A 25,137-nucleotide genomic window follows, 5' to 3' on the forward strand; every position below is an offset into this window, starting at 1 on the left:
TTCAGTCTGTATGACGCTAGCCACCTAGCCTTAGCAAAATGCCTAGCTTCTCTAACTGGAGACAAATGTGTCGTGTCATACACCACATCATCTGCACCCCCCTTTACAATATCCTAGATCCACCTCAAAACAGCATGCATCCAGGGGCTCAATGCAGTTGAATTCAGCTGCCCTCAGGTCACACCTTTCCTTCATTCAGATTTACCTTTCAGTGCCAGGACACAAATCAGGGCAATGGCAAAGCCTCGCTCACCACAGTCACTGGTGCAGGACCTCTGCTCTGAGCTGCCACCTGCTGCCCTGCCAGGATCTCTCATGCACAAGGTTTTCTCAGTAGATCCTTCTAGGACGGACTATGGAAGGATCCCTCGAGAGACAGAGCAGCACGTTGAAGGCAACTGGAAAGACGACGTGAGGCCCGCACACTTGTGGCTTCAGGTGGCTGCTCTATCTTGGTCCCAGAAACAGGGAGGCCTGTTCAGACCCTCACTGCGTGTCACAGGCCAGGGGGACCATCCATGTTGCCTAGCTCCCGGATCCACAGGCTTCAAGCTGTTGTTCTGAGGCTGGGAGGGGAAGGGGGTTCCCAGCTGGCCTCCTGCCTGTGTTGCTCTGTGTTCAGGCTACTTAAGTCCGTGCGCTCTCAGAGGCCGTTGGTCTCAACCAGCCTCCCGGAGCCGGGGTACAGTGCAGAAAGAACGACTTGAATTCACGGTCAAGGCCTCCTGGAGCAGAGATGCTGGCAAGGGGAGACAAGCTCTCTGGAGGGTGCCCTCTGATCATGCTACTGCATAAGCCGTGTGGCCAGGGTGGGGGGTACCAATTCTCAAGAGCAGACTCAGACCTGTGCCCCCCGCCCAGCCCTGCAAACACGCAGACCCCAGCCCCCGCAGTGGGTGGCCCTGTGCTGGGCAGGGATCCCATCCCACATGCAGAACCTGAGGCTGGGCAGGAGCCGCCAACGCCCATTGCACAACCACCATCCGGGCACCCTAGATCCAAGTCATCCCATATCCTGGGGACAGGCTGAGACAGCTGCAGGAGCCAGGGCCTCTCTGTGCAGATGTCCAACCCAGCCTGGAGGGGACACCTACTGCCCTGGTGCTGCGGGCACATCCCAGCCCAAGAGCCCAGGGGCTGCTACACAACACCGCCCCCTTAGCCGAGCTTTAAAGCCGTGCTGAGTTTACAGACTCCTGGTTTAGACCCACGTCAGTCAGCAGGACCTGAAGAGCCCCAGGATCATGGCCACAGCTGCTCTAAAATGTGAAGTGCCAAAGCCAACTGGCGTCTGGCTGTGGCACGCAGGCCAGGGTCACAAGCAGGTTTTAGCTGCACATCCACGCTGGGCACTGGGCATCACATGGGACCTGGGCCCCGACTAGCACCCCTTGCACTCCCAATTGCAAACACTAGGTGCAGCCAGACTCAGCTTTGAATATATAAAGTTTATTTAAAATACAAGTTTGTGGGAAAAGGCAGGAGAACCTGATCCATAGTCATGAGCTGGAACAGGCAGGAGTCACTTAAATGTCTCCCGTCCAAGACACCGGCATCCGCCTTGTGTGCCAACCACTCTGTGGGGGACTGTGGGTCAAACATCCCCTCACAGCCCCAGGAGAGAGCGGCCAGGCCCTCCCCATCCCCAAGCAGGTAACCCCTTCTCCCCACCTTACACACTGGGGTGAGAGCCTGGGGGGAGCAGTGTTGATGGCCCCAGCTCTGCTGCGGGTGGGTGCTAGCACCAGCTCAGCCCTGTGCAGTGCAGCCTGGAGTCACTCAGCCCAGCCAGCTCCATGCCTGTGGCCTGAGCAGCCTGTGAAGGATGCTCAGGGCTCTTCTTGCCTAGACCCACAGCCCAAGCCCAGGCTCCTCCACGCTGGGAGTCAAATCTGGAAGGCTGGTGGCAACCCCCAAAACCTTCCTCCTGAAGCCACAGATGAGCCTGTGCTCCTCCAGCCACGAACCTGCGGCCCTTGGCACAACCCAGCAAACTGCCCTGGAAGACAGGACTCACAGGGACTGGTGACAAGCAGTGCCCTGCAGGCAGCCTGGAGCCTGTCACTGCTCCGATACCTTCCAACTTGACCAGATGTGCAGGCAGTTTCCCTTGGAGCTGCTGTTCCCACGGCCCATAGAGCCTCTTGCCCCATCCTTGGCATATGGCTGCAGGGACCACTCAAAGCACTCAAGGCCTTGCCGGCATTGAGCAGGTGCTGCCGTGGGTCAGGTCAGGGGCCAGGACAGAAGAATTAGATAAGGTGGGGTCAGAAGGGCATGAGACTGGAGCAGGTTCAGGTGAGACCAGGCACAGGGGGTGGGGATATGAAGCCAGAGATGGTCCCTGAACTGAAACCAGTTTAAAAGTCTGTTCTAACCTCACCCCAAATTCCCACTGGGAATTTCTCTGGCTAAATCCCCCCAAGAATTAAGGCACTGGGGTCAAGGCCTGCCCTGCAGTGGGGGGAACTCAGGGCTGGAGCAGTGAAGTAACTGCAGCAGACCGGCCTTTGTCAATGGGAACAGGTGGCTGCACTGTCCAGCGAGGCCAAGGCTGGCACCCATGATAGCAGGAGCTGGGAGACCCTGGAGCTGCCTTCCAGCTTCACGTTCCTAAAAGCAAGCAGTGCCTGAGTCTATGTAGACAGGGTCACTCGAACCCAGCCAGCGCCAGCAGCAGCAGCGGCGCAGCCCTGGGGCAGGGACCCAGCAGTGCAGGCCAGCAGCCCCAGGGCTTACGCGGGGCTCTGGCCAGCCTTTGTAGACCGCACTGGACCCTAGGCTCGTGTCACCAATGCCTGGGTTCCAGTCAATGGCTCCAGGGCACAGATGCAGCCCATGTATGTTGCCTCCTTGACAGTCTTTGTTCTCCCACTCATACTAGGGGACACTGGACAGCCAAGGCTCCACTAGGCTCCTGCTCTGGCTTCTCCAATCCCAGCCCCTTGCACAAGTGGCCACTGGCTAGGCCCTGCTCTCCCCAGACTGGTGGGCTGCCCAGCTTCAGACCTGAGCAAGAGGCCAGGGGCAAGGAGATTCTGCACTGGAGACAGCCCTGGAGCCTCCCAGGAGGCACATGAGGGACCAAGCCAGCGACACAGAAGCCACTTGCCCTAGCTAGGGTCTGCTCCGGCATCTCACCCCCCTCACCCAGTCCATTGTCAGAAGAGGACTGGGGCAGGACGGAGGGGAATGGGGAAAGAAGAACATCAGTGCTAAGGCTGGACCCCAAGCACCCCCAGGGATTGCCACAGGCCAAAAACCCTTGGCTTTTCCACTCCAGGGGGGTCTAGATAGACTCGGGACTCATTACAAAGGCACACAGGTGCCCAGCTAAGCACTGACCTCCAGCTCTGAGCACCTGAGGGGTATCACTAGGTGCCTACACACCAGGCTCAGCCTGGCTCCTGGTCTGCTACAACAGCCTGGGGGGCGACAGTGTCCAGCAGATCCCTGCCAGCGGCAGCGTATAGCAGGTGCACGTACACCCCAAGAGTGCTGGTGCACCCCAACAGCCAGCATTCCCCACTTAGGCGACAAGTGGGGGGGGCAAGAGCACTGGTCCCCGTGTCGTCCCCCCCCACGCGAGCGCACCAGCCGGGGAGTGGGGGTGCCAGGAGAAGGGGCGGGGAGGGTGTTCCCCCACGACTGATCGTACCAACTCAGAACCACCCCCCGTGGTCAGTGCGATCCCCCCCAACCCAGTTGCTGACTGGCTGCTGTGGGGCCAAGTGCCCCCCCCAAGTCAGGAGGCACCAAACACCCATGGTCTCTGCCACACTTCTCCATTAAGGTCAGAGCCAGAAACATAGCCCCCTCTGAGCCCCAGGGGCCACCGCCCTCTCCTATTGCACACCCATGCCCACACATATTCCACCCCCCCACCCCCATGTACAAAAATATTTGGTTAAGATGTGAGCTGTCCATCCTTAAAGCGATGCCCTGAGAACAAAGAACCGTTAAATAGGATTTGCTGGGGTACCTTCCCCCATTTCCATCTGTCCCCACCCCCACGAGAATTAACCCAAACACCAGCCTGCCTTCCTTCATGGGATTATTGCTAGAGTTCGCAACCAGGCCTGGTGCCGCCATTGGCTGACAGCTCCTTCAGCGCGGCTCGTGTCCTGGTCAACTCCATGCTGAGGAGGCATTTGCCCCTCGAGAGAAGCTGGGTCTGGCCCTTGTCCATGGGAGGAGCCCGGCTCGGCCCCCCGCATGGCAGCCGCTAGCACGAGCTGGTCTGCAGGTTTGCCTCAGTCAGCAGCGAGGCGATGGAGGATGGGCCATAAGCACTGTCAAACTCCTCGTCCGAGCTCAGCTGGTCATCCTTCAGCGAGGCCTCTGCGGCCGAGCGTGCTGCTTTGCGCCTGGTGGGAGGGGGGCAGAAGAAAGGGAGTCGTTGCTGGCACAGAACAGCCCTGAGCCCGAATGTGACTAGGAGTAACAGGAGTTGGGCACCTAAACCCTCTAGGACCAGGACACCTCCATCCCTCGTGGCCCCTAGAAAGATCTGGGCCTGTTGCTGAGGTCCTTCCTTTAGGGACTGGTTCTGAGCTGGGAAGAGCAGGGAGGAGAGGCAGGAGCTGGCTGGCTGTGGTTACCCCAAAGGAGCTGTGTTCTGGGCTAGGGCAGCAGGACATGGACCATGGCAAGGGCCCCAGGAATGATGGAGAGTTGGACAGCACGAGGGATCCCCAGAAATGCTCCTCACCAGGCCTCCTTCTCCAGGGCCTTGACACGGTTCTGTAGCTGCTCGTTGAGCTCGTGCTGCTCCTCCAGCTCCCGCTGTGCTTTCTTTCTGGCGCCCTCCAAGCGCTCTATCTCCTCCTCCGCCTCGTCCACCTGCCGCTTGAGGGCTTTGACGCGCAGACTCAGCTGCAGGACATGGGCAGGCGTGGGGCAGGCTGGGCTGGGCTGAGGGGTGCCCCACTAGCCCCAGGCTGCCCCACCCCCTCCCCGTGCGAGGTTCAGAACACGCACACGGGCATCTCATGCAACAGGCACGAGTACGGACCTGGGTTTGTGCTGCAGGCCCAAGGCCCCCCCACCCCACAAGCGGCCTGGGGGTCGGTTATGTAAACGGTGACGCATACTCCACAGCTCTGGCTGGGCATGCAGACGCTGTGGCCCAGGCTTTGCCTGGTCCCCACCCACCAAGTACCCAGGAACTGGCTGCCATGAATAACAGCAGAAAGATGTGCAAGCAGGGGAGGGCTGGGAACATGGCGGGCAGCGTGCGTGCACACATGCATGTCACACCTGGTCCTTCTGGTCATTCACGTGCTGCCTCTCATCATCAATCTGGATTGTCAGCTCCTTCACCTTCCGCTCCAGCTTGCGGTTGGAAGACACCAGCACGTTCTTCTCCCTGGGAGCACATTGGATGTGCAGCTTTGCTCAGGCATGTGGCACTCGCCTGTGTGTCAGTCACAGGCTGAAGTCCCTTGTGATACTGGGGCCACATGCATGGGGAAGGGGGTGGCTACTACACCCCTTATGGGCTCTGCCTCAGTTTCTCCTCATTGTCACAGGGACCTATGACCTCTCTGGGCAGAGGAGTAGCAAGACTTGGGCCTTGGTTTGGCTTCTCCATGTGGGATACGGCTATACCAGTCCCACCAGTATGAGGTGCTTTCCTCGGCTCCAGGGTCCCCGAATCTCTGCTTTACCTCTCCTCAGCTTGCAGCTTGTCCTGCAGCTCTTGGACCCGTGACTCCAGCTGTGTCAGGCTGGCACTGGGTTTCTGCAGCCCCTCTGAGCTGGCCAGGCGGTTCTTCAGGTCCTTGTTCTGGCGAGAGGCATTGGAGACAGTGAGCAAGCCCCGTGCCTGCGGTGAGGGTGTGACCCTGGGCTCCTCTCCTCTTACATAAGCCCCGGTAGTGAGTCAGGCCTGGAGCTCCCTTTCCCAAAGGGATTTAACAAGTAGGGTTATATAATGGCAATTAGGAGCGGGGCCAGCTGGGTGCGGGCACAGCCGTGAGCAGGAGGGACCCGGGCGCCAAGAACAGGCGGTGCCCTCACTCCTGCCGCATGCTGGAATGTGCCAGGGGTGTGACCGCCCCATCGCCAGGGGATGGCAATGTCTCTGCTGGGACCAGACTCCCCAGAGTTGGGGCCTCTACTGTGTCTGCCCTCATTATGGCCCAAAAAGAAGGGTGTGAATGCACCACACGCCTTCTCCCATGGGCACACACTGCATGCATGTTGCTGTGGGCACAGACCTGCATGCACACACCTGCACCCAGGGACATGGACATGCACACATACACAGGCTTCTGTGGGCATGCAGTTTGGGTGAAAAAGCCTTCAGCTTGGGGCCTCCTGACAAGGGCACTCTGCGGAGCAGAGCTCAGTTCCACTGCGCAGGTCATTCATCTGCCTGCACCGCCCAGAGCACAGGTCACCCGCTGCAGACAGACTCTGCCTCCCCCCAGTGGCGCTAGGAAGAGTTAGGGAGGTCCCCAGCCCATCCCACTTGATGCAGCCGGCAGAACTGTCCCTCCTAGGCTGGACCGCAGGCCTCACAGGAGGAGAGGTAAGAGGGCTCCAGAAAGTCGGATCAGTGCCCTGCTCCTGTGCCCCAACCCTGGCTGTCCTGGCTAAACCACAGACATGGAACAAGAACAGCTTGAGGAGCTCCTCTTAGATCAGCCCGACTTGCCCGCAGCTGGCATGCAGTTGCATGGCCCCCACAGTGCAAGCGCAGACAGGCGGCCAGAGCACGTGGGGCAGAGCGGCTTTGTACATGCTGGGGAGCTAGGAACCTGCCTGCTAGATGAAGCCAGTAGTGCCAGAGCTGCCACAGGCAGGGAACAGCTGCCTCATGGACCCCAGTACCATCCAAAGCACTCAGTGCCAGGTGTGGACTCAGGGGGCAGCTCCATGTCAGCACCTCCCCCAGCCTCAGGCCTCCTGGACTCAAGAGGGGCATGCCGGAGAGCTGAGAGCCTCTGCAGTTTGGGGTGCAGCTGCTTTCACTGCCTGCCAGGAGCCTCAGTAGCTGCACTACATGAAGCTCACAGTGGCCAGGCCACTGCAAGCAAGTACCATGGTACGGACAGAGGCACTGATGCTGCTGCCAGCAGCTTCCTGGGGAGGGAGCCTTGCCCTGGGATGGCCAGGACTGCTGCGGGCGCTTGGTCCTGTGCACAGTGTGTTGTAGGCCAGGCCTCAACTCTTAGCCCCAGGCCCAACCCAGGCCTGGAGATCACTGCACTGGGGACCCTGCTGGGCTGGCATCACCTGGGAGAAGCCAGGTCACCCCCCTGGATGGCTGCTTTACCACACTATAAGGTTCCCCTGGGCCTGGAGGATGGAGCAGAGCCAGGCCACCTTTCTTGCTCAGGGCAGTGCTGTGCCTGGCTTTGATCCATCCTCCAGGCCCAGAGGCCAAGGTAACCTTGGCCTTTAACTCAGTGCACATGAGTACCCTTCTCCCTGGCTCCTCCTACTTTAAGCCCTCGGAGGGGGGCAGATGGCTGCATTCCCTCTTGCCAAGAGGCCTGGAGCATCTCTGCCCCAAGAGCTCATGATCATGGCTGCAAGACAAGGTACCAGCTGACCCAGGAGGGGCTGGAAGAGCGAGGAGATGGGTGCAGGAAGCAGAGCTGGCAGCTGATGCCCAACACAGGATGGGGGGAAAGGGAGAAAAGAATGGGGCTGCTGCCCCCCACATGCTACTTCCCCAATGCAGGCAGGGTCATTCCCTGCAGGACACGACATTTTGCACCATTCAGATTCACAACTCCAGCCCTCCCACCTAGGGTCAACCCCTTGGCTGGGGGGCGGGGGAAAAAAAACCAAACAAACAAAAAACTTGTGGGCAGTGCCTCTGCACAGGCTGGAGGAAGTGACCTGCCCCCCAGCCCCAGCACCAGCAGCGTGGCACAGCCATACCTGCCTCTCCAGGGAGATCTTGTCACACTCAAGGTCCTGGCGGCTGGAACGTTCCTGCAGCAGCTCTGCCCGCAGCTGGTCGATCTGCAAGGGTGGGGGAAGGTGGGGGAGGTTAGTCCCAGGTCTCATCTCTGGTCACAACCTGGTGCCTCAGCCTTCGCTGGGGGCAGCCCTGCAAGATAACACTGCCCATGCAGCTGATAGGCTCCAGCTGTCAGAGTGAGATGCTATAGAGGGCCGGGGACTCTTTAGTTGCATGGAGCCCTATTTTCACCCTGGCTACAAAGCAGGGATTACACTTGCCCATCACGGAGACCTGCGATGCTAGGGCCCGTGTGCCAAAGAGAAAGAGTCGCACAGGCCAAACCGTGGCCAAGCACGGGAGCCACTCTCTGGATGGGCCCATACACACAGCCTCCCATGACTAGCTGCATGTCCCCTCCAGCTCCCATAGGCATGACAGGAACCGAAGGCTCAGAAGGGCAGCGAGTCCAGCTCCACCACAGCCTGGGGCCACAAGAGCAGGCCCTGAGGCATGGGCACAATGGGATGTGCCCAGCTCCCCCCAGCCACCACCAAGGAAGTGAGGAGATGAACAGACCACATTGCAGCTGCTCCACAGCAACTGCCCACACATGTGCTTGCCCCATTATCAATGACAGCAGGCGGCCTCGCATTCACGAGGAAGAGTGTGCACATGGGTGGAAGCATAGAGCAGGAAACGCATCAAGTCTGCACCCTAGCAGCACCCTGTGTATGTGCACACCTAGACTGCTTCGCATGAGCCTAAACCACTGAACACCATGCAGAGGTTTCATTCAGTTTAACCAGCCCAGCCCCCGCTTCCCACAACCAATTTAGTTGTATGTCCTGGGGAGCCTTCTGGGTATAGAGATAGGCAGCTGTGTTAGCCTGAAGTCATTCAGAAGGCAGGGCAGACTTGCATCTTCTGGGCAAAGATAGATGTTGCCACAGGTATTGTTATGATGCACAGATGCAGGTGTACTTTTCTGGCAGTGCAAAAGCCAAGCAACCATGTTTGTGCCCCTTGTCATACCTAAAATCTTCGGCTGTGATGCAGGCCATATGAATCCATGCTGCCATGTGATGGCCAACGTCTGCTGCAAGGTGGGAGATGGCAGGCAGCCCTGGGGCTGCCCATGCTCTCCAGCCACCCTGGGCAGGCATGCCTGGGACTTCAGGGGCCTGATCCCTCATGCCCCAAGAACTCCCATTCCTGGGGTGCACAGGATCAGGTCCTAGGGGCCTGGGAGACTAGACAAGACTGATGAGGAAGGGCTGGAAGAGCTGGGGTTACTGAGCCTGGAAAAGAGAAGACTGAGGCAGGGATTTAATAATAGTTCCTCATCTCCAGCCTCAGTTTCCCCTGCTGCAGCTTGAGGCTGTTGCTCTTAGCCCTGATCCCAGCAGCCACAGAGAAAAGCCCAACTCCATCCTTTCTGGCATCACCCTTCAGGGATTTGAGGACTTTCTGGCAATAAGGGTGGTTGAGCATGAGAACAGGCACCTAGAGGTGGTGGAATCTCCATCCTTGGAAGCTTTTGAGAGCAGACCGGACAGACATGGGGCTGGGATGGTTTGTACAGGACTGATCCTGCCTCAAGCAGGGAGGTGGACTAGACATGACCTTGGGAGGTCCCTTCCAGCCCTGCAGTCCTATTACATCCACTTCACCCAATGAAGCAGACATCTCAGCTGATTTGCTTCACAGCTTCTCTCAGCCGACTGCTCACCAGCTGCCCCCATAGGGAAGGGGAAACTGAGGCAAGAAGGGAGGGACTTGGATGAGGCCACACAGAGGATTGTATTCCAAAGCCAGGAATCACAAGGCCCTGGCTCCGATGCCCTGGGGTCTGGACAGGGCTGGGCTGTAGGCATAACAGCACGCTGGGCCTGGACATGAGGTTTATCCCATGTCCAACTGTCTTGGGACAATTCTTTCTACATGCAACTTGAATGGCAATTAACTCAAGTTAGTTCCAATTGACCCAGAGGGAAAAAGAAGGTGCTATCGCAGTACTTTACAGGGGCTTCTGAGCAGTCTCCAGTTCCAGCTGTCACTACGAAGGCACGGATGTACCCTGCCTTCAGGCCCCTTGTCCTACCCTGAAAACCAGGGAAGTACCCCCCACCCCAGCCAATTGGTGCTAATCAGAGTCAACTGCCATCCCAGCCCTGTGTAAATGACGGCTCTTTGGATGGGAGCAAAAAACCCCAGGACAAGTCATAAGAATATAATAAAAGACATAAGAACGGCCATTGAGGGGGTCAGACCCTAGGTCGGACTTGCCCAGTCTCTGATGTCACACAGGGCCAGAGCACGGAAGCTAGAAGGAGGAGTGACCTGGGTCTGAGCAGGGTTTTTCCTTTTTCTCTCCCTTGCAGCTTCCAGCATCAAAGGATCCAGGCAGTTCTGATGCAGAGGCTGTGCCCCTCACTTTGTGCTCAATAGCTACTGATGGCCCTTTCCTTCAAGAATGGGTCCAATCCCTTTGTGAACCTGGCTAAACTCTCAGCTTCCCCCACGTCTGGTGGCAATGAGTCTCGCACTTTAATTCCACTTTAAATCAGCCCCGATTAAAACAGGTTTGGGGGGTCCAGGGGGGCCTGGAAAGAGTTATTTGCACATGCAGCTGGAATGGCAATTAACTCGAAGTAGCCATGATTTTCCCAAGGCAATCAGATACTTCAGAAGTACTGAACAAGGGACAGCAGGGCTGGCCAGGTGCAGGAGCCCAGGATTAAAGGCTTTGTCCCAGGAGAAATCCAAGGCCTGTTTTTAGCTTTCCACTGTGGAATGGGGCTGAAGCCAGAGGGGATGGAGCCAGCAGTGATGCCGACAAGGTGCAGGACCCATGCCGTGCCAGAGCACCGAGAACCCCAGGCCTGGGCCAGGCCCCTGCTTCCTCCATGCGAGGTCCACGGTGCCATGTCCCTGCTTTACCTGGTCGCGGCTGCGGTTCACCCTCTCCGTCAGCAGCTCCACTGAGCTCCGCTCCTCATCCAGCTCCATCTCCAGGCGCTTCGACTTCTCCTGCGAGACAGCAGAGATCCCCGTCAGCTGGAGCTGGCAGGGGCCTGTTCCTGGAAGGTCTTTATGAGGCACTGATGGGGGAAGTGAGGGACACCTTCCCTCCCAAAGCCAGAGCAGCAGTGAAGCTCAGCAATTAACCTTGCAGGCACCAGAGGAAGATGTTGGACCTCGGTTCTCACTGGGATTTTGGCACAAGCCGGGGTAGGGCCCAGAACCCAAACCTGGGCCCACCCAGGCCAATCCCTAAACTGAAGCAGAGCAGCTAGAAGGACTAGGACCCAGAACCCAGTGCCCTTCTCAAAAGCAGTGTCTGATTCATGGGCACAGGTCCCTTGCTGACCCCTCCAGTGGTGAAGCAGGCCAACCCCCGCTTCCCCGAGGGGCTGTTCAAGGCATGCCACAGATGTTGCCAAGGTGGGTTTGATGTGGCAAAGTAGTTACCTGCCAGCACCTCTCCCCCACTCATTAAATCTTCTCATCCTCTCTAAAGGGAGGGCCTCTAGCCTGCCAGGTGCCAGCAAGGGGCCAAAGGGAGCAGGATAAGGCAGGTGATGGATATGGAATGCCATTCCTTCCCCGGGATGCAGCCGGCTGAAACGCTGGGCTCCCAGGTTGCCCACTGCCAAAAACATCTTCGCCCAGCACACACAGCTGATGCTCTCAGGGGAGATGTCTACAAAGCCCACCCTAGACAATCCTCCTCACCTCTGCTCTGTGCTGGACACTGTTCTCCAATATTTTACCAGGTAGCTGAGCTACACAGCACTCACCACACACTGCAGCCGGGACCCAGTGAGGCAGCCCTCGGCACCGTGTGCCAGGCAAATCTGCACCACCCTTGAGCACGGGTTAAAATACAGGGCAGCTGAGCAGACTTCAAGCTCCAGGTCTGCCTGGTCAGCATAGACCAGTGGTCCTCACTCTTGTTAAGACTCCAGCCCCACCTTGGACAACCCCAGCTCTTAGCTTCCACTCATTCCCCAACTACAGAAAGACAACAAAGCAATTCCTCTGGGGCAAAAAGCTCAGCAAACCCACAGGCAGGGCAGAAACAGACACTCTGGATTCATACTGGGAATCTCTGGGTTTCTTTTGCGAATTGTGCGTAGCTGCTTGCACCTTGAAAAGGATCGCACGACACCCCAAGAGGCTTGAGAATCAGCGATGCAGACAGAAGCTCCAGCGTATCTGGAGCCTCCAGGCTGCTGTGCTCAGATGCGGTTTGGGGAGCCATGACACCAAGAGGCCACACACGAGACTGTGTGTGAACGGCCTGTGTTGTTCCAGGAGGAAAGAGCCTTTGTATTTTCATAATGGGCTGACTGGGGACTGCCGGGCAACTCGGCATTTTGGACTGTCGATGAATGAAGGCAGTTAGACCCATGCAGCAGAGCCAGAGAGAGGTGATGCCCCATGTAAAAGCAGCTGCTGGCTGCTACAGACCAGCAAAACAGATCACTCGGAGAGGGAATCTGTGACCCACCAAAAAGAGAATGGCGCAAATGGTGGAGCCCCCACAATGGGGCAGCCTCCGAAATAGCTGGAAGGAGTCAGTCGAACTTAGCAATTGACAGGGGAAGAGAAGAAAACCACACAGGATTCTGGTGAGAGATGGGAAGTTTTCCAGGACAACCCTGCCCCCTGCCGTCATGAGCAGGTCGAGGAATGAGCGTGGTTTCATGCTCTCCTGAAGGATTGGCTTCTCTGCTCGCCATCAGCAGGCTCGGGAGAAACACCATGGAAAGCTCCCAGCCCTGCCAGGTCCAACAGGCTGGCTCCCCACCTCCAAGCCCCCTGCCCCTGGGTTGGGGAAAGCTACTGTAGATCTGGGAGCTGCTACGTGTTAGTGAAATGCTCGAGAACAGCTGCCGAGCTGTTGTTTGCTGGTGTAGGTTACAACAGGTGGGTTTTTGGGTAGCCTCAAGTGCCCTGTACCTCTTATCAGCCCCCAAAGCTGCTCCCCCCATGTTTCCAGCAGCCATGTGGCAGCAAGGAGCTGCTCTTGGCAGGGGTCACACACCTCTAGTGCCTTGACCTGGCGGGAACGGTCATCCTGAGAGCGCTTCTTGACCTCCACCTGCTGCTCCAGGTGCTGCAGACGCTGGGCCAGCACTTCTCTGTCTAGCACGGCACTCTCCCGCTCTGCCTGGCTGTCCTGCAGGGCCTGCTTGAGCCGCGTGACCTGTGGGAAGGGAGAGAGATGGGGCGGCGGGTCTGGGCTGGGGCAGGAATGGTGCAGGCTGGGTCCCCAGGGACATGGCCAGCAGAGGCACCACAGCCAGCCCACCCCAGCTGCAGGGAGTGGGCAGAGCTGCTGCACTGGGTGGTCAGAGACGCAGGTCCCAGGGCACTTGCAGGGCCCCAGGCACTGGACCCACCAGGTGGGGAGGGCTGATTTAAATGGCCCAGAGAGCAAAGCCATGCACCCTCCAGACAACAGGAGCGCTCTGCAAAGCAGCCAGCTCAGAGAGGGACACAGAAGCATAGAACCTTCCCTCACCCCGGATCTGCTCTACCCAGTGCCCCAGGTTGGGAGCAGCTGGGCTTGGGAACAAGCTCAGACCCTGGGGTCACAGACCCCTACTCCCAAAGCAGGGAGCTTGGTCCAGCCAGGAAGGAGGGAGGGCAGGGATGGAGCCTCTTGCTACCCTGCTGAATGAGACAGAAGGGAGAGAAGACAAGTGAGGCTGAGACCATGCCAGGAACGAACTGGGCAGCTAGGAGCAGGGATGATGCATGGGAGTCACACGAGCTGTTACATGTGAGTTGGTGCCAGGGGCTGGGCTGGAATCTCTCCAAGGCAGGCTGGACACCCGCCATTACGTGGGGTAGGGCATAAGGGGCATCATCTCCCCCAGGAACTGCACTGGATCCCTCTCTGAAGTAGGGACCACACCTCATCCTGCAGCCGGGCCAGGCTGAACTGCGCCTTCTCCAGCTCTGCACCCCGGTCCTTGGCCTGCTTCTGGGAGTCCCCCAGCTCCTTGCGTGACTTCTCCTTGTAGTCCTCCAGCTGCGACTGCAGCAGGGCCAATGAGTGGTGGGATTCCTCAGCCATCTGCTCCAGCTGCAGCAGGGAGAAGAAAGCACTTGGAGACCTATGGACGACTGCTACCAACCTCCCTGGAGCCAGGGGTGCCACATGGAAGCCACCAGATGTGGCAAGACAGGGAAACACTGGGTGGAGGACAGAAGAGATCATCCCAGTAAGGTGGGTTGGGACAGGGTCACCATGGAAGCCTTTGGGTTTGGGCACAGAGAACTGCTGTGGGCACCACTGGTGGTCTCCAGAGGCTGAAGGCCATGGCGAGGGCTCTGCTCCCCCAGTGGAGCAAGCCCATGGTTCAGTGTCCACGTGTGACCCCCAGAGGTCTTGGGATTCGGGTGCATAAAATCCAAGTCAAAGGAGTGGCTCCAGCTCCCAAAGCTCCATCCCCTTGAGGAGCTGCTCCCCCCAGCTTGGACCCCCAGGCCTTCCCCATGGTCACCCCACCAGTGATGAGGGCTAGCACCAGCTGTCCAAGACAGCACTAGCTCTGGGGCCTGAACAGCTGGTGGCCCAGGTGGCCATGTGGCCTTGACCCCCAGGTGCACCCCACACCACAGCTACATGTCATGCAGCCCCTTCTGGACAGCTCAAGTTAGATCCCAGGGCCTCACCCACCTCCTTGGTCAGCTTCTCAATGGTCCTGTCCAGCAGCCGCTTCTGCTCTTCCATCTCTATCTTCAGCCTCTTCAGCTGCTCCTTCTGCTGCAGCTCCTCCTGGTAGGAAGAGCTCAGCTCCTGATGCTCCAGTGACAGCCGGCTCAGGCTGCGCTGGGCCTCATCCAGCCGGTTCTCCAGGGCCCTGTTAACCAGCAGCAGCTCCTGCTCCTGGTCACTGGCTTCCCCTAGAGTTTCCTCCATCTGCCGGCGCTCCGCCTGCAAGGAAGGGCTTTTAGTGATGCTCAGGGCCTGGAGCAGGGAGGTTGGATGGGGCATCCCTCATCAGTGCAAACCAAGCCTGCACTGGGACCCAGGACACCGGCTTCTAGTAGTCTGTCCTCCACCTGCATGCCACTGGCCTGGAACTCACAGGGCAGAGCTTGTGCCATGCTCTGTTTGGAGGCTGCACCAATACATGAGAGCCCTGGTGCCCAGTCCCATGGAGGACAGCAGGCTGCCATGGTCCCCTACCTCCAGCTTGGCGATTTTGTCCTTGAGACGGGCCTCGACACCCTCCCAGTCCTCAGTCATATGCTGGTAGTCCTTGAGCTGCGCCTCCAGACCCAGGACCTTCCTGCGCAGGTCATCATTATGCTCCTGCGTCTCCCGCAGCGTGGCTTCCACTGCCCTCCGTGTCTGCTCTGCTACCTCCCGCTCACTCTCCAGCACCACCTTCCCCTGTGGAGATGGGCGGGTGAGTCCCAAGCCCAGGTGAGGGGTGGGACTCCAATACACAACCCAAAGGAGACAGGCCCCAAGGCTGCGGCCTCTATCATGGGCTCTCTGCAAGGAAGGAACCCTCCCTAAGGATGTTAGGGGGCAGGTCTGCAAGTTGGGAAGAAGATGCCTGGGGTCTGTGGGGCATGTAGAAGCCTCTGTTAGCCCATCACATGCACACCCCTTCCCGACCTGCATCCATCGTCACCCAGGCAGACAGAAGGAGCCTACAGGGAGCACTTGCCTTGACAGCCTCATCCGAGTCCTTCTGCAGCTGCTGCAGGCTCCTCTGGAACTGCTCACGCAGCTGCTCCAGCTCCCGGCTGTGGCTGCCTGCCGTCTCCTGCAGCGTCGCCTTCAGCGCCAGCAGCTCCCTCTCCCGCTGCCGCAACAGCTCATCCTGCGCCTGCTTCTCAGCTGTCAGCTCCCTCCGCTCCTCCTGGGCCTGGCGCAGCTCCTATGGTGGGAGGGGGGGGGTCACCCATGAGCTCTGAGAGCAGGGAGGGGCCCGAGGCAGCCACAGGGCAGCACGCTGTGGCTATGTCCCTGCAGGCCCTGTGCGCTTGGTCATCCCAGCACTGGCCTGGCCTCAAGGGCTCCCTGTGGGGTGGGGAGAAGTCTCTGGGACCTGTTTCTGCCTGCCCCTCACACCCCAGTAGCAGGCAGCACCTTCTTGAGGGCTTCGAGTTCGCCAGTGCCCACGGTGTTACTCCGAGCCTGATCAGCCTGCAGCCGCACGGCTGAGAATCGCTCCCGCAGTTCCCGCAGCTCTTCTTCAAACTCCTCCCGCTCCAGCTTCACCTGCATCAGCCTGCAGTGGGAGGGGGTGGGTAGGACAGGGTGAGCTTCCCCAGGGGACTGTGACAGGGCCCATTATCATGGCTGGCTGGGGGCCAAGATGATGAAGGCTGCACAGGGTCATCCCAGCCTGTCCCAGGGAGCGAGGCGCATGCCCCCTGCCAGCCCTCCCCTCCCTCCACCAAAGAGGACCCCTCTGCTATGATCCCCTGGCATCAACGAGCTGTGAACCTGCCCAGTGGCCAAGCACAGCCCAGGTGAGACTGAAGCAACCCTCTCCCTTCTGCAACTCCCACCCTCCCAGCCTTCATCACGTTATCTTTAGCCAGCCTTGCAGTGGCAGCTGGACTGGACCCGATAGCTCCCCAATCACCACAGGGGCAGCTCGGCACCTACTCCTGCTTGGTGCTGCGCAGCTCCTCCTTGTTCTTCTGGAACATGTCCCTCCAGTGCCCGGTCTCCTCAGTGCTCTCTGCCAGCTCCCTCCGCAAGTTCCTCACTATCGAGTTGATCTTCTGCCGCTCTGTCTCCAGGTCGGCTTGGTCCTAGGGGCAGGGGAGGGGCAGGCTGGCATCGGGTGGGGGGGGCAAAGTGATGCCTGGTAGATTCCCCCCCTGCCCCCTTTAGCACAAGATTCTGGGAGCTGGGGTCACTGCACCCACCCCAACCCTGCCCAGTTATACCTGGGCAACCTGGATGCAAGGAGAAGCCCCTGTAGCACCAGTGCTGAAGCACAACATGGTTCAAGCCTGGGAAGTGTGCACGAGGCTACCCACACCAGAGGCTGGTGTGATAAAAGATCCCAGTCCACCTGGGGCAGCCCCGACCAGGGTAGCTCCCAGCTCAGAAGCATGGCAGCGCCAGGCATACTGAGGACAGGAAGTCGAGAACAAAGCCCGGTGCCAGAGGGAAGCTGGGGAGACTCCAGCCAGCCTGTGGTTCCTGCTGGCCCCAGGCCCCAGCCCCATCTCTCCTTCCCCCCCTGTGCTGCAGAAGGCCCTGCCTGGGACACGTCCTCCATGCTGCGCCGCAGCTGGTCCACGTCGTGCTGGTATTGCTGCCGCAGCTGGTCCAGCTCCTTGTCGTGACTGGCCACCTCTTCCTTCAGTGCGCCCTTGAGCGCCGTCAGCTCCCGCTCCCGCAGCAGCAGGTGCTCCTCCTGCCGCTGCTTGGCACTCAGCACCTCCTCCAGCTCTTCCCGGGTCTCCAGCAGGTCCTGCGGGACCATAGGGTTGCTGATGCAGGGAGCTCGGTCTGGGCCCAGCTCTGCCACCAACTGCCTGAGTGGCCTCATCTATGTCACTTTGCCGTGCCTCAGTTTCCCCCATCACCTTCCCTGGCCAGTTCCACCCCTGCAGCCATGCTCGGGGCCTGCCTGCTGCCAGAGCTGGACCCTTTCCACCTGCTGAATCCAGCCCAGTGCTGCCAACGCACCCACATACCTTCAGCAGTGCATCCCCCTCAGGCACGTCTCCTAGGCCCTGCCGGAGGCGGTCGAGCTCCTCCTGCATCCCCATCAACTGCTCCTCGCAGTCACCCAGCCTGGCTTCGGCCTGCTCTCTGGCCCTTTTCACTTCACTCAGCCTAGGGGTGGGGGGAAGCAAGCACAAGCCCCATTGAGCCGGACTGGAGGGGCTGAGTCTCAGCCCAGCAGGGGAGGAGGTCTGACCCCTCGGCAGAGTAGCCTGAGTGGGGGTAATGTGCTGAGCTGGGAAGGAGAGTGCCTGTTTTGAGTGCCCAGGGGAATGCAAGGGATCTTCTCTCCTGGCTGAAGTGAAGGGAGGGTCAGGGGGGAGTAGGCAAGCCGAGGGGATACAGCACTCTGCTCTTGCTCGTGACCGCCAGGCCCAGAGCCAGCTCTGGGTGCAGGGAGCAGCTCTTACTCTCTCAAGCTGCTCTGCAGCTCCTGGCTCTTCTTCTCCAGGGCTCCCTGGAGGCGCTGACACTCCTCCTCCACCCTGGCCACCTGCAGCTCCAGGTTCTGCACAGCGCTGCTCCTGGGAGACTCCCTGGTGAGCTCCAGCTTCTGGCGGAGCTGTTGCGGGTGGAAGAGGATGGAGTTATTTATTCCCCAAGAAACACAGGCTCAGGGGGATACCACATCAGCTGGCACCTCGGCCTGGCACGCAGCCCTATCTGCTTGGCTGGATCCCTCAGGCCCCCAGAGTCAGGCTGGCTGCGGAGTCAGCTTGGCTGGGCCGGCTCGGAGCCAAGTCCCAGCTGGTTGGAGGGGATGAGGGCTATCACTCCTCCACGGGTTTTGTACAGAGCTGTGGTAGCAGAGACAAACCCACCTACTGTGGCTGAGATGCTACCATGGAGGCACTGCCATGGAGGCTGCCCCCTCCCCTCAGCGTTATACCCGTCTAGTCACCAGAGGCTGCGAGAGATCCGACGGCCCTTTCCCACGCTGCGCTGAGGGTTGCAAGGAGTCCCCAGCCCCTCTCCCAGCTCCCCACTCCTGAGAAAGGCTGGGAGCCCCTCCAGACTGCCCTGCCCTCTCCGCTCCCAAGCACCCAGCCCCTTCACCTTCATCTCCTCGTCCAGCTTGTGCTGCAGCTCTTCCACCCTCCGCGCCAGCTCAGCCTGCTGGGGGCTGGGGACTCCCACATCCTCAGGAGGCACCTGCAGAAGATGCTGTATTTGGGTGCAAATCCTGGGCTCTGGAACTGGGCCGAAGCAGGTGGTGCTGGGCTGGGCCTGGCCTCCGACCCCTGCTCTGCCAGAGGAGGGGTCCCAGAGCCCCTTCATCCTCTTCTCAGTCTCCTCCATTGAGAGCAGCTCTTCACTTCGAGGCTTTGTTGTTGCCATCCAGCCGGGGCCCCCCTGCTGGTTCCAGGCCCCCTCAAACTACCTCGGTATCAGATCCATGCAAGCAGCCTCCCCACCACCATCTCCCCTTCCATTCACCTCAAGAGCTACTTAGGGGCTAGTGGACTTGCCCCAGGTCATTACAACCACCTGTGGCAGAGGCAGGGCAAACCCAGCTCTCTCCCTTGGCACCAGCCGTTTTCAGCTTTCCCAAAGCTACAGGCAAAGCGCTTGCTCCTTCCTCCATGGGAGGAAAGGGGCTTGACTCACCGCAAGTTTTTGGACCTTCTCCAGCAGCAGGTTTGCCTTCCTCTTTAGCATGACTTCGCTGTCTTTGCTCCTAGAAAGGCAGGAGGCAGGGATCATGGACACAGGCAAGCGGCCGCATTGGGACCACAAGGTAGAGGCGCGAGGGGCTGGAGCCAGGGAGATATTGGGTCATGCCCAACTCCACCACTGGTGTCTCGGGTGAACCGGGGGGAGTCACTTAGCCGAAGGGGACTGTGGAAGAAGGACACTGGAGACTGGGACTGGAGACACTTGAGACTTGAGACACTGGAGACTGGGACTTGTGCCGCAGTTGGCACAAGGCGGCATCTGATCCTGCCCGAGCTGCTGATGCAGGGAAACCCCTGGGATAAACCCAGCTGGGGGAGAAGGGCTGTTCCCTCCTCATTTTTGCCAAACTCATGACCTTCACATTTGCCCCTTTCAAGAGGTCTGAATCTGAAAGGCCTGCATGGGACACCAGATGTAACTGCCCCAAAAGGAGGCTTCTGCAGTCCGGCTGCAGCATGATCAGCCATTGCCTTTTCCCTGTGCACATCCCAGCTCCAGGGCTAGTGCAACAGGAACCCACTGCACTGGAAGCAAGTCCCCTTCGCTGGTTCAGCTAGTCACCACCTGCACCCCTGAGACACCCAGGAGACCTTGGAGCTGGCATGCGAGGGAGGCTAATACAACAGCCCTGTGGAGTCCAGGCTTTCAGCGCACAACAGGACTAGGCCTTAAAGAACTGATTTCAAAGGAGCCAGTTCTCCTGCATGAGGGGGATCAGATTTTTTAGACAGCCCAGCCTGGCCGAACCTGCTGAAGGCGCTGGAGGACACTGGACCACCTCCACCACCCCAAGACTCTCAGCTGGAGCTAACAGGAGCGCCACCAGCCAAGACACCCTCCCCAGGGCACCTGCTCACCCGTCCTTCAGGATAGCATAGATCAGTTCCTTCATGTGCTCACTGCTCCCAGCCGGAGACGTTTCCTGCTGGTCCTTCAGTAGGTCCGGAGTGGACTTGAGCTGCCCAAGAGATGCACGCAGAAGTTTGTTGCCCTGCAGCAAAACCCCCCGTTCTGCCCACCATGGCAGCCAGCACTGGATGCTACGAAGCAAGTCAATGCTACTGCTTCTGGGCACAGGACGCCTTGCCTACAGGGCGCAGACTGCTCCTCACTGGGAGAGATCCCAACCACCTATGACCACCTGCACTCCCAACAGAGGAAAGTGTGTTGCTTGTCCCGCTGACACATGGGTGGGACTGGACTTCCATGGGCACAGGGGACTGATGGAGACAGCCTGGATGTACCAGGCCAGGCGGAGCCAGGAGAGCCAAGCCCGGGGGAACATCCAGTGCAGAAAGTGCCTGGAAAGTGTCCCTGCAGTGCCATGACTTGCTGCCACCTATTGTGCCTGGCACAGCCCATGGCCAGGAAGCACCTCCAAGGCAGACATGTAGCTGAGAGTACCGCTCATGGCTCATCCCAGAGCGGTCCACGAGTGGCAGAGCTGAGCACACAAATGCCATGTGTCCCCCTCTGCCAGGAAGGGGAGGATGATTCAAAAGGCCTCAAGAGCACGTGGCTGCACCAGGGTCCCCAGAGACGCAGCACTGCCAAGGGGATACGTTACCTGCAACTCCGACTGCGCTTGACTTTGCTGCTGCTCCACCAGAGGCTCCTCAGGGCCATTATTTGCCCAGTCCCGTGTGGGCTGGGACCTGCTGGCCATGCTGGTCTTCAGGTCTTCCCTCCTCGTCCTGGGCAGGCTGCTGGCATGCGTGGTGACAGCGGGCGGCTTCAGCCCCTTCTGGAAGCCGGGCCCATGCCTGGCGGTGGTCAGCTCCCGGGAGTCCGCTGTATCATGGTAGGACACGCGCCCATCCAAGCTCTGCGACCGCTTCCTCTCGTCCGGGAGGATACGGCTGCGGCGGGCAGTGCGGCCTCGCTGCTGGACCGTCCCGTCAAACTTGCTGATGAGGGAATCCACCGAGGACAGGGGCTTCGTGTCAATGTCGCCCGTGGCAGCCGGTGGGCCAGGCCTGGAGGATTCTGGGTCAGAAGGCGGCTGCTTGTCAACGGGCCGCCGGCCAAAGGCGGAAGAGGCCTTCTCGCTCGCCTCGGGCCCCTTCTGGACAGCGATGTTCACCATGCTGCCGCTCTTGGCCTTGCCCAGCGGCCGTGGCTGAGCGGTGCCGTTGGTCTGCGCGCTGGGACGGCTCGGGCCAAAGGGCTCCCCTGACTCGGGGCCCAGCAGAGAGCTGTGAGACTGCGTCCGCCTCAGCTCGTCACTGAACGGCTTCTTGGGAAGCAGTGGCCGGCGGCCACCCTGAGGGGACGGGGACCGGGCAGGGCTGGCCGGAGGTCCCTTCCCACGGGGCCGGGAGCTCTGCTCCTCGTCGGACGTGCTGTACCGGGCGCGCCGTGCTGCGTAGGGGTTCTCTGGCAGGTCGGAGTCGGAGCTGAGTGAACCCGAAGCCTCCTTGGGGTAGCGACTGGGGGAGCTGGCGGGCGACGGCTGAGCGGCGGGGAGGCCGCTGTACGCACTTTCACTTTTGATCTGCACACCGAAGGAGTCACTGCCACGCTCCCCGCTGTTGAGGACCACGAAGGGCTGCCCGTCGATGCCCTGCACCCGCACTGCCACCCCGTAGGAGCTCGGCTTGGCTGCCTTGGACCGCATCTTGTGGGGCTTCTTGGGCTCCGTCAGGTCATCGATGAAGCGGATCTGGACCCCGTAGTCCACAGGGTTTTGCTTCTCGGCCATCGCTCCATTCACGTGCTGATCCATTTGCGGGGTCTGGAGCGCGCCGGACTCCTGCCGGGGAGAAGAGCATGCACATGCTTTACTCAGCTGATCCAAGGGAGGGAGCGCCGGGAAGGGAAGGGCTGAGCTTGAGTGAATACAGTAAACCCAGTGCTCTGTCAATACTGGGTTTGTTGACACTGCCGATAAGGAGCAGCCTTTGGGACAAGAAGTGCGGCGCTCCTGGCTCCCACCTCCTTTTATTGCTGAAAACCAGCTGAGGCGGCAGAGAGACAGGCGCTAGTAGCATCCCACTGGCACCCAAACGCCCGGCCCTGACCCCAAAAGGCGCCCTCAGAAGCAGGCTCTCAGAGGTCCTGCCCCCAGCCACCCTCGCCTGCGGCTGAAGCGCCAGGAAGGGAACCCAGGAGTCGTCGCCTGGACGTTTCCTTGCAGCCTAACCTTTCTGAAGGGCACAGTTATGGACAGACACCCGGACGTTTTCTGCTGCCTCAGAGGACAGATTTCCCTTCCCCACCTCAGATCCTGGCCATGTGCCTACATGGGCATTAGGGCACCAGACTTTTGCCGCACTCTGGAGTTTGAGCGGCCCCTTTCCTCCCTGCACCATTAAAAGCCACATGCAGGGTTAATATTAGCCGGGGGGGGCTGTGCCAAAGGACATGAGAAGCCAAAGTAAAGCACTTCAGGAGCCCTGCTGAAGGCAGCTGCCTTTGCAGGACAGTGCAGGGCCCCCGTGCAAGGGGGTCCTGTTCTCCAGACAGCCCGGATGTGTCATTGCCCCATGCACCCCCTTCCAGCCGCGCATCATCCAAAGTCTCCGCTTCATCAGGATCAGGAACCCAGGGCTGCAGGCACTGAACATACAAGCTTCCTCCAACCATCACAGCAGGGAAGCGGGAAATCCAAGGGCACCACCCGGACACAGCCCTCCTGAACCCCAAACTAGACCCCAGAGACAATTGCCTCTGCTCTACGGGGTCTGTCCACGGCAAGCTCCAAAGCCAGGATCTTCCCCTCTCTTCCTGCCTGCCCAAAAAGATGCTGAGTGCTGCACACTTACTGCAGTTACAAGCTAATACCGTTACCATGCTATGTCCCGAACTCTGCCAGACCCAGCCACCCACATTCACGCCAGCTGCACGTCCCTGCTACTTCAGCGGCCGCACAACCCCCACTTGGTGCCAAGAGATGCTAGCAGCAATGCACCGAGACCAGCGCAATGTGATGCTCCTTGCTGGAGCCCCATTCGCCTGCAGCCCTGAGAGGGGACAGGCAGCAAGCACCGAGCATCGTGTGCAAGCTGCCGGAGAAGCAATTACAATAAGATGCCTGAAGGGTCTCAGCCCCTGCGCTCAGCAGCCCAGGCTGGGAACAGCCTGCCCGGGACACCTCCAGCAGCAAAATACCCTTGGGTGCATCTGGCTCCTGGACAGCCGGAGCCAAGGCATCATGCAGGGAACTTATCACGCGTCCTACCTTTGATCCAGAGCAGAACAGGACTCAGCTCTGCTGGGTGGGAAAGCAGGGTCATTGGCAGCTAGAGGTGAGGCAGCACAACCTGCAATGAGCAGGAAAAGCAGCAAGATAGGAATTCCCCACCACCTGGGACTAAGCAGGGTTTGTGGCCGCCCCTGCCAGTCCAAGCACAGTCAGGGGTTGCCAAAGGGACCCTATAAAAGGAGCAAGATGGGCTCAAACAGGCCCTAAAATCATACCAAGCACCACCCTGCGCTTTGCCACCTCTCTGCCAGTCTCTGCCTGTCTCCTCTCTTCAGCAGGTCCCAGGACTCGGGGAGCTGACGCTCGAAGAACTAAACAGCAGGACTCTCCATAGACTTGGCCAGCCTGCCCCCATAGGCTACCAGGAGCAGAATAATGCTTCCCATGTACTAGCCACACACCCTTCGCACAGGGCCCAACTATTCCTGTCCTACACCTGCCTCTGTCCCCTGGGGCTGTCAGGACAGGATTGGGCCCATTGCTGTAGGACAGAGAAGCAGGGAAATGCAGCCAAGTAAAGCCATTCCCCATCCACTGCTCCTTCCCCACCCAGCTGGCAGAGCCAGGGACAGAGGTAAGGGACTCGGAGGCCAGTTTTGCCTCACCCGCCTGAATTGCTAAAGGGGCCCAAGAGCTTGGAGGTGATGGCCTGCAGGAGGTTTCACCCAAGGGGATGCCCCAGGAGCCAGGCCCAGGTCCCTGCCTGCTCCCTCTCACATGCTTGTTTGTCCAGGGACTGCTTCACGGAGCCTGGTCCTGCCCTAGACTGCAACAGCGCCAGCAGCAAGGAGGACGTCCAAGGTTCCCAGGAAGTAAATGGGTGGAAGATGCCCATGCTATGGCCCCCATGACTGTGCTGCCCTCAGCCCATGGCAGATGCACCGCAGAGACCTATTTGCTCCTTCAGCCTGGCAGATATGGGGAGCTCTACAATCGGTTGCCTTATCAGGTGGCAAAGACGAGGGAGGCCGGGCTTGGCCCTTGCCACAGCTGAGCTCATGATGGCCTTTGCAATTCTTCCTCTGCAGTTGGAGCATGCATGTGTGTCCATGTCTGTGGACATACAAGTACATGTGGGTCTATACCCAAATTCTAGCCTGAACAATCCCACCTGTGGGATATGCAACTTCATTGGGGGTCGCTTCCCCTCATCTGGCAGCAACCTGCCTAGACAGGGGCTACTCATAGCCACTGAGCCACCAATGCCTTTGTGGTGCTGCCCCCAGACACTTGCTTGCTGGGGCCTCCCAGCACAGCACCACCCTGCCACGTGCTGCACTCGAACCCAAGCTGCTACCCTGGACACCCAGCCTGAGAGCAGGGACCAGAGCCAGATCCAGCCTTAACCCATAGCCAGCAGTTTCAAGCCTGCAGCAAGAACCACATCCACACCAGGACAGGCTATGGCTCTGCTCCAACAGCCAAGCACTGGCGTGGATGTGGCCTCAGCAGGGGAGCAAAGCAGAAGCTTTTCACATGGTTGGGCAAGGGGCTTTAAGCAATCCAAGGAGAAATCAGGGCATTAGCTGACTGGGAGACAGCCTGCTGTGTGAGAGAGTGAGAGTGAGAGTGAGAGTGAGAGTGAGGAGTTTCTTGGCCTTGGTTGTGTGC

General features: G+C 59.4%; 1 protein-coding gene across 4 annotated transcripts in view; it reads right to left on the reverse strand.

Annotated features, from left to right (window-relative positions):
• Positions 1–1,088: 1,088 nt before the first annotated feature.
• CGN (cingulin) overlaps positions 1,089–25,137 on the reverse strand; it is a 38,509-nt gene continuing 14,460 nt past the window's right edge. The window contains exons 1-21 of one of the 4 annotated variants that reach the window (XM_014526000.2): positions 23,503–23,522; positions 20,890–22,074; positions 20,180–20,280; positions 19,254–19,323; positions 18,702–18,797; positions 18,056–18,207; positions 17,615–17,756; positions 17,176–17,388; positions 16,569–16,717; positions 16,044–16,185; positions 15,619–15,831; positions 15,129–15,335; positions 14,616–14,873; positions 13,848–14,018; positions 12,972–13,133; positions 10,862–10,951; positions 7,897–7,980; positions 5,670–5,788; positions 5,260–5,368; positions 4,712–4,875; positions 4,226–4,367 (exon numbers count right to left, since the gene is read on the reverse strand). In XM_014526000.2, coding sequence (XP_014381486.1) covers positions 4,226–4,367; positions 4,712–4,875; positions 5,260–5,368; positions 5,670–5,788; positions 7,897–7,980; positions 10,862–10,951; positions 12,972–13,133; positions 13,848–14,018; positions 14,616–14,873; positions 15,129–15,335; positions 15,619–15,831; positions 16,044–16,185; positions 16,569–16,717; positions 17,176–17,388; positions 17,615–17,756; positions 18,056–18,207; positions 18,702–18,797; positions 19,254–19,323; positions 20,180–20,280; positions 20,890–22,047 — 3,942 coding nt within the window. In that variant the 5' untranslated portion in view covers positions 22,048–22,074; positions 23,503–23,522. Of the gene's footprint in view, positions 4,368–4,711; positions 4,876–5,259; positions 5,369–5,669; positions 5,789–7,896; positions 7,981–10,861; positions 10,952–12,971; positions 13,134–13,847; positions 14,019–14,615; positions 14,874–15,128; positions 15,336–15,618; positions 15,832–16,043; positions 16,186–16,568; positions 16,718–17,175; positions 17,389–17,614; positions 17,757–18,055; positions 18,208–18,701; positions 18,798–19,253; positions 19,324–20,179; positions 20,281–20,889; positions 22,075–23,502; positions 23,523–25,137 lie in introns of those variants that run through there. The other 3 variants (XM_025192500.1, XM_025192501.1, XR_003091923.1) reach the window with 3 other exon arrangements.

Source organism: Alligator sinensis, unplaced genomic scaffold (assembly GCF_000455745.1).
Source record: "Alligator sinensis unplaced genomic scaffold, ASM45574v1 scaffold880_2, whole genome shotgun sequence".
Lineage (NCBI taxonomy): Eukaryota > Metazoa > Chordata > Crocodylia > Alligatoridae > Alligator > Alligator sinensis.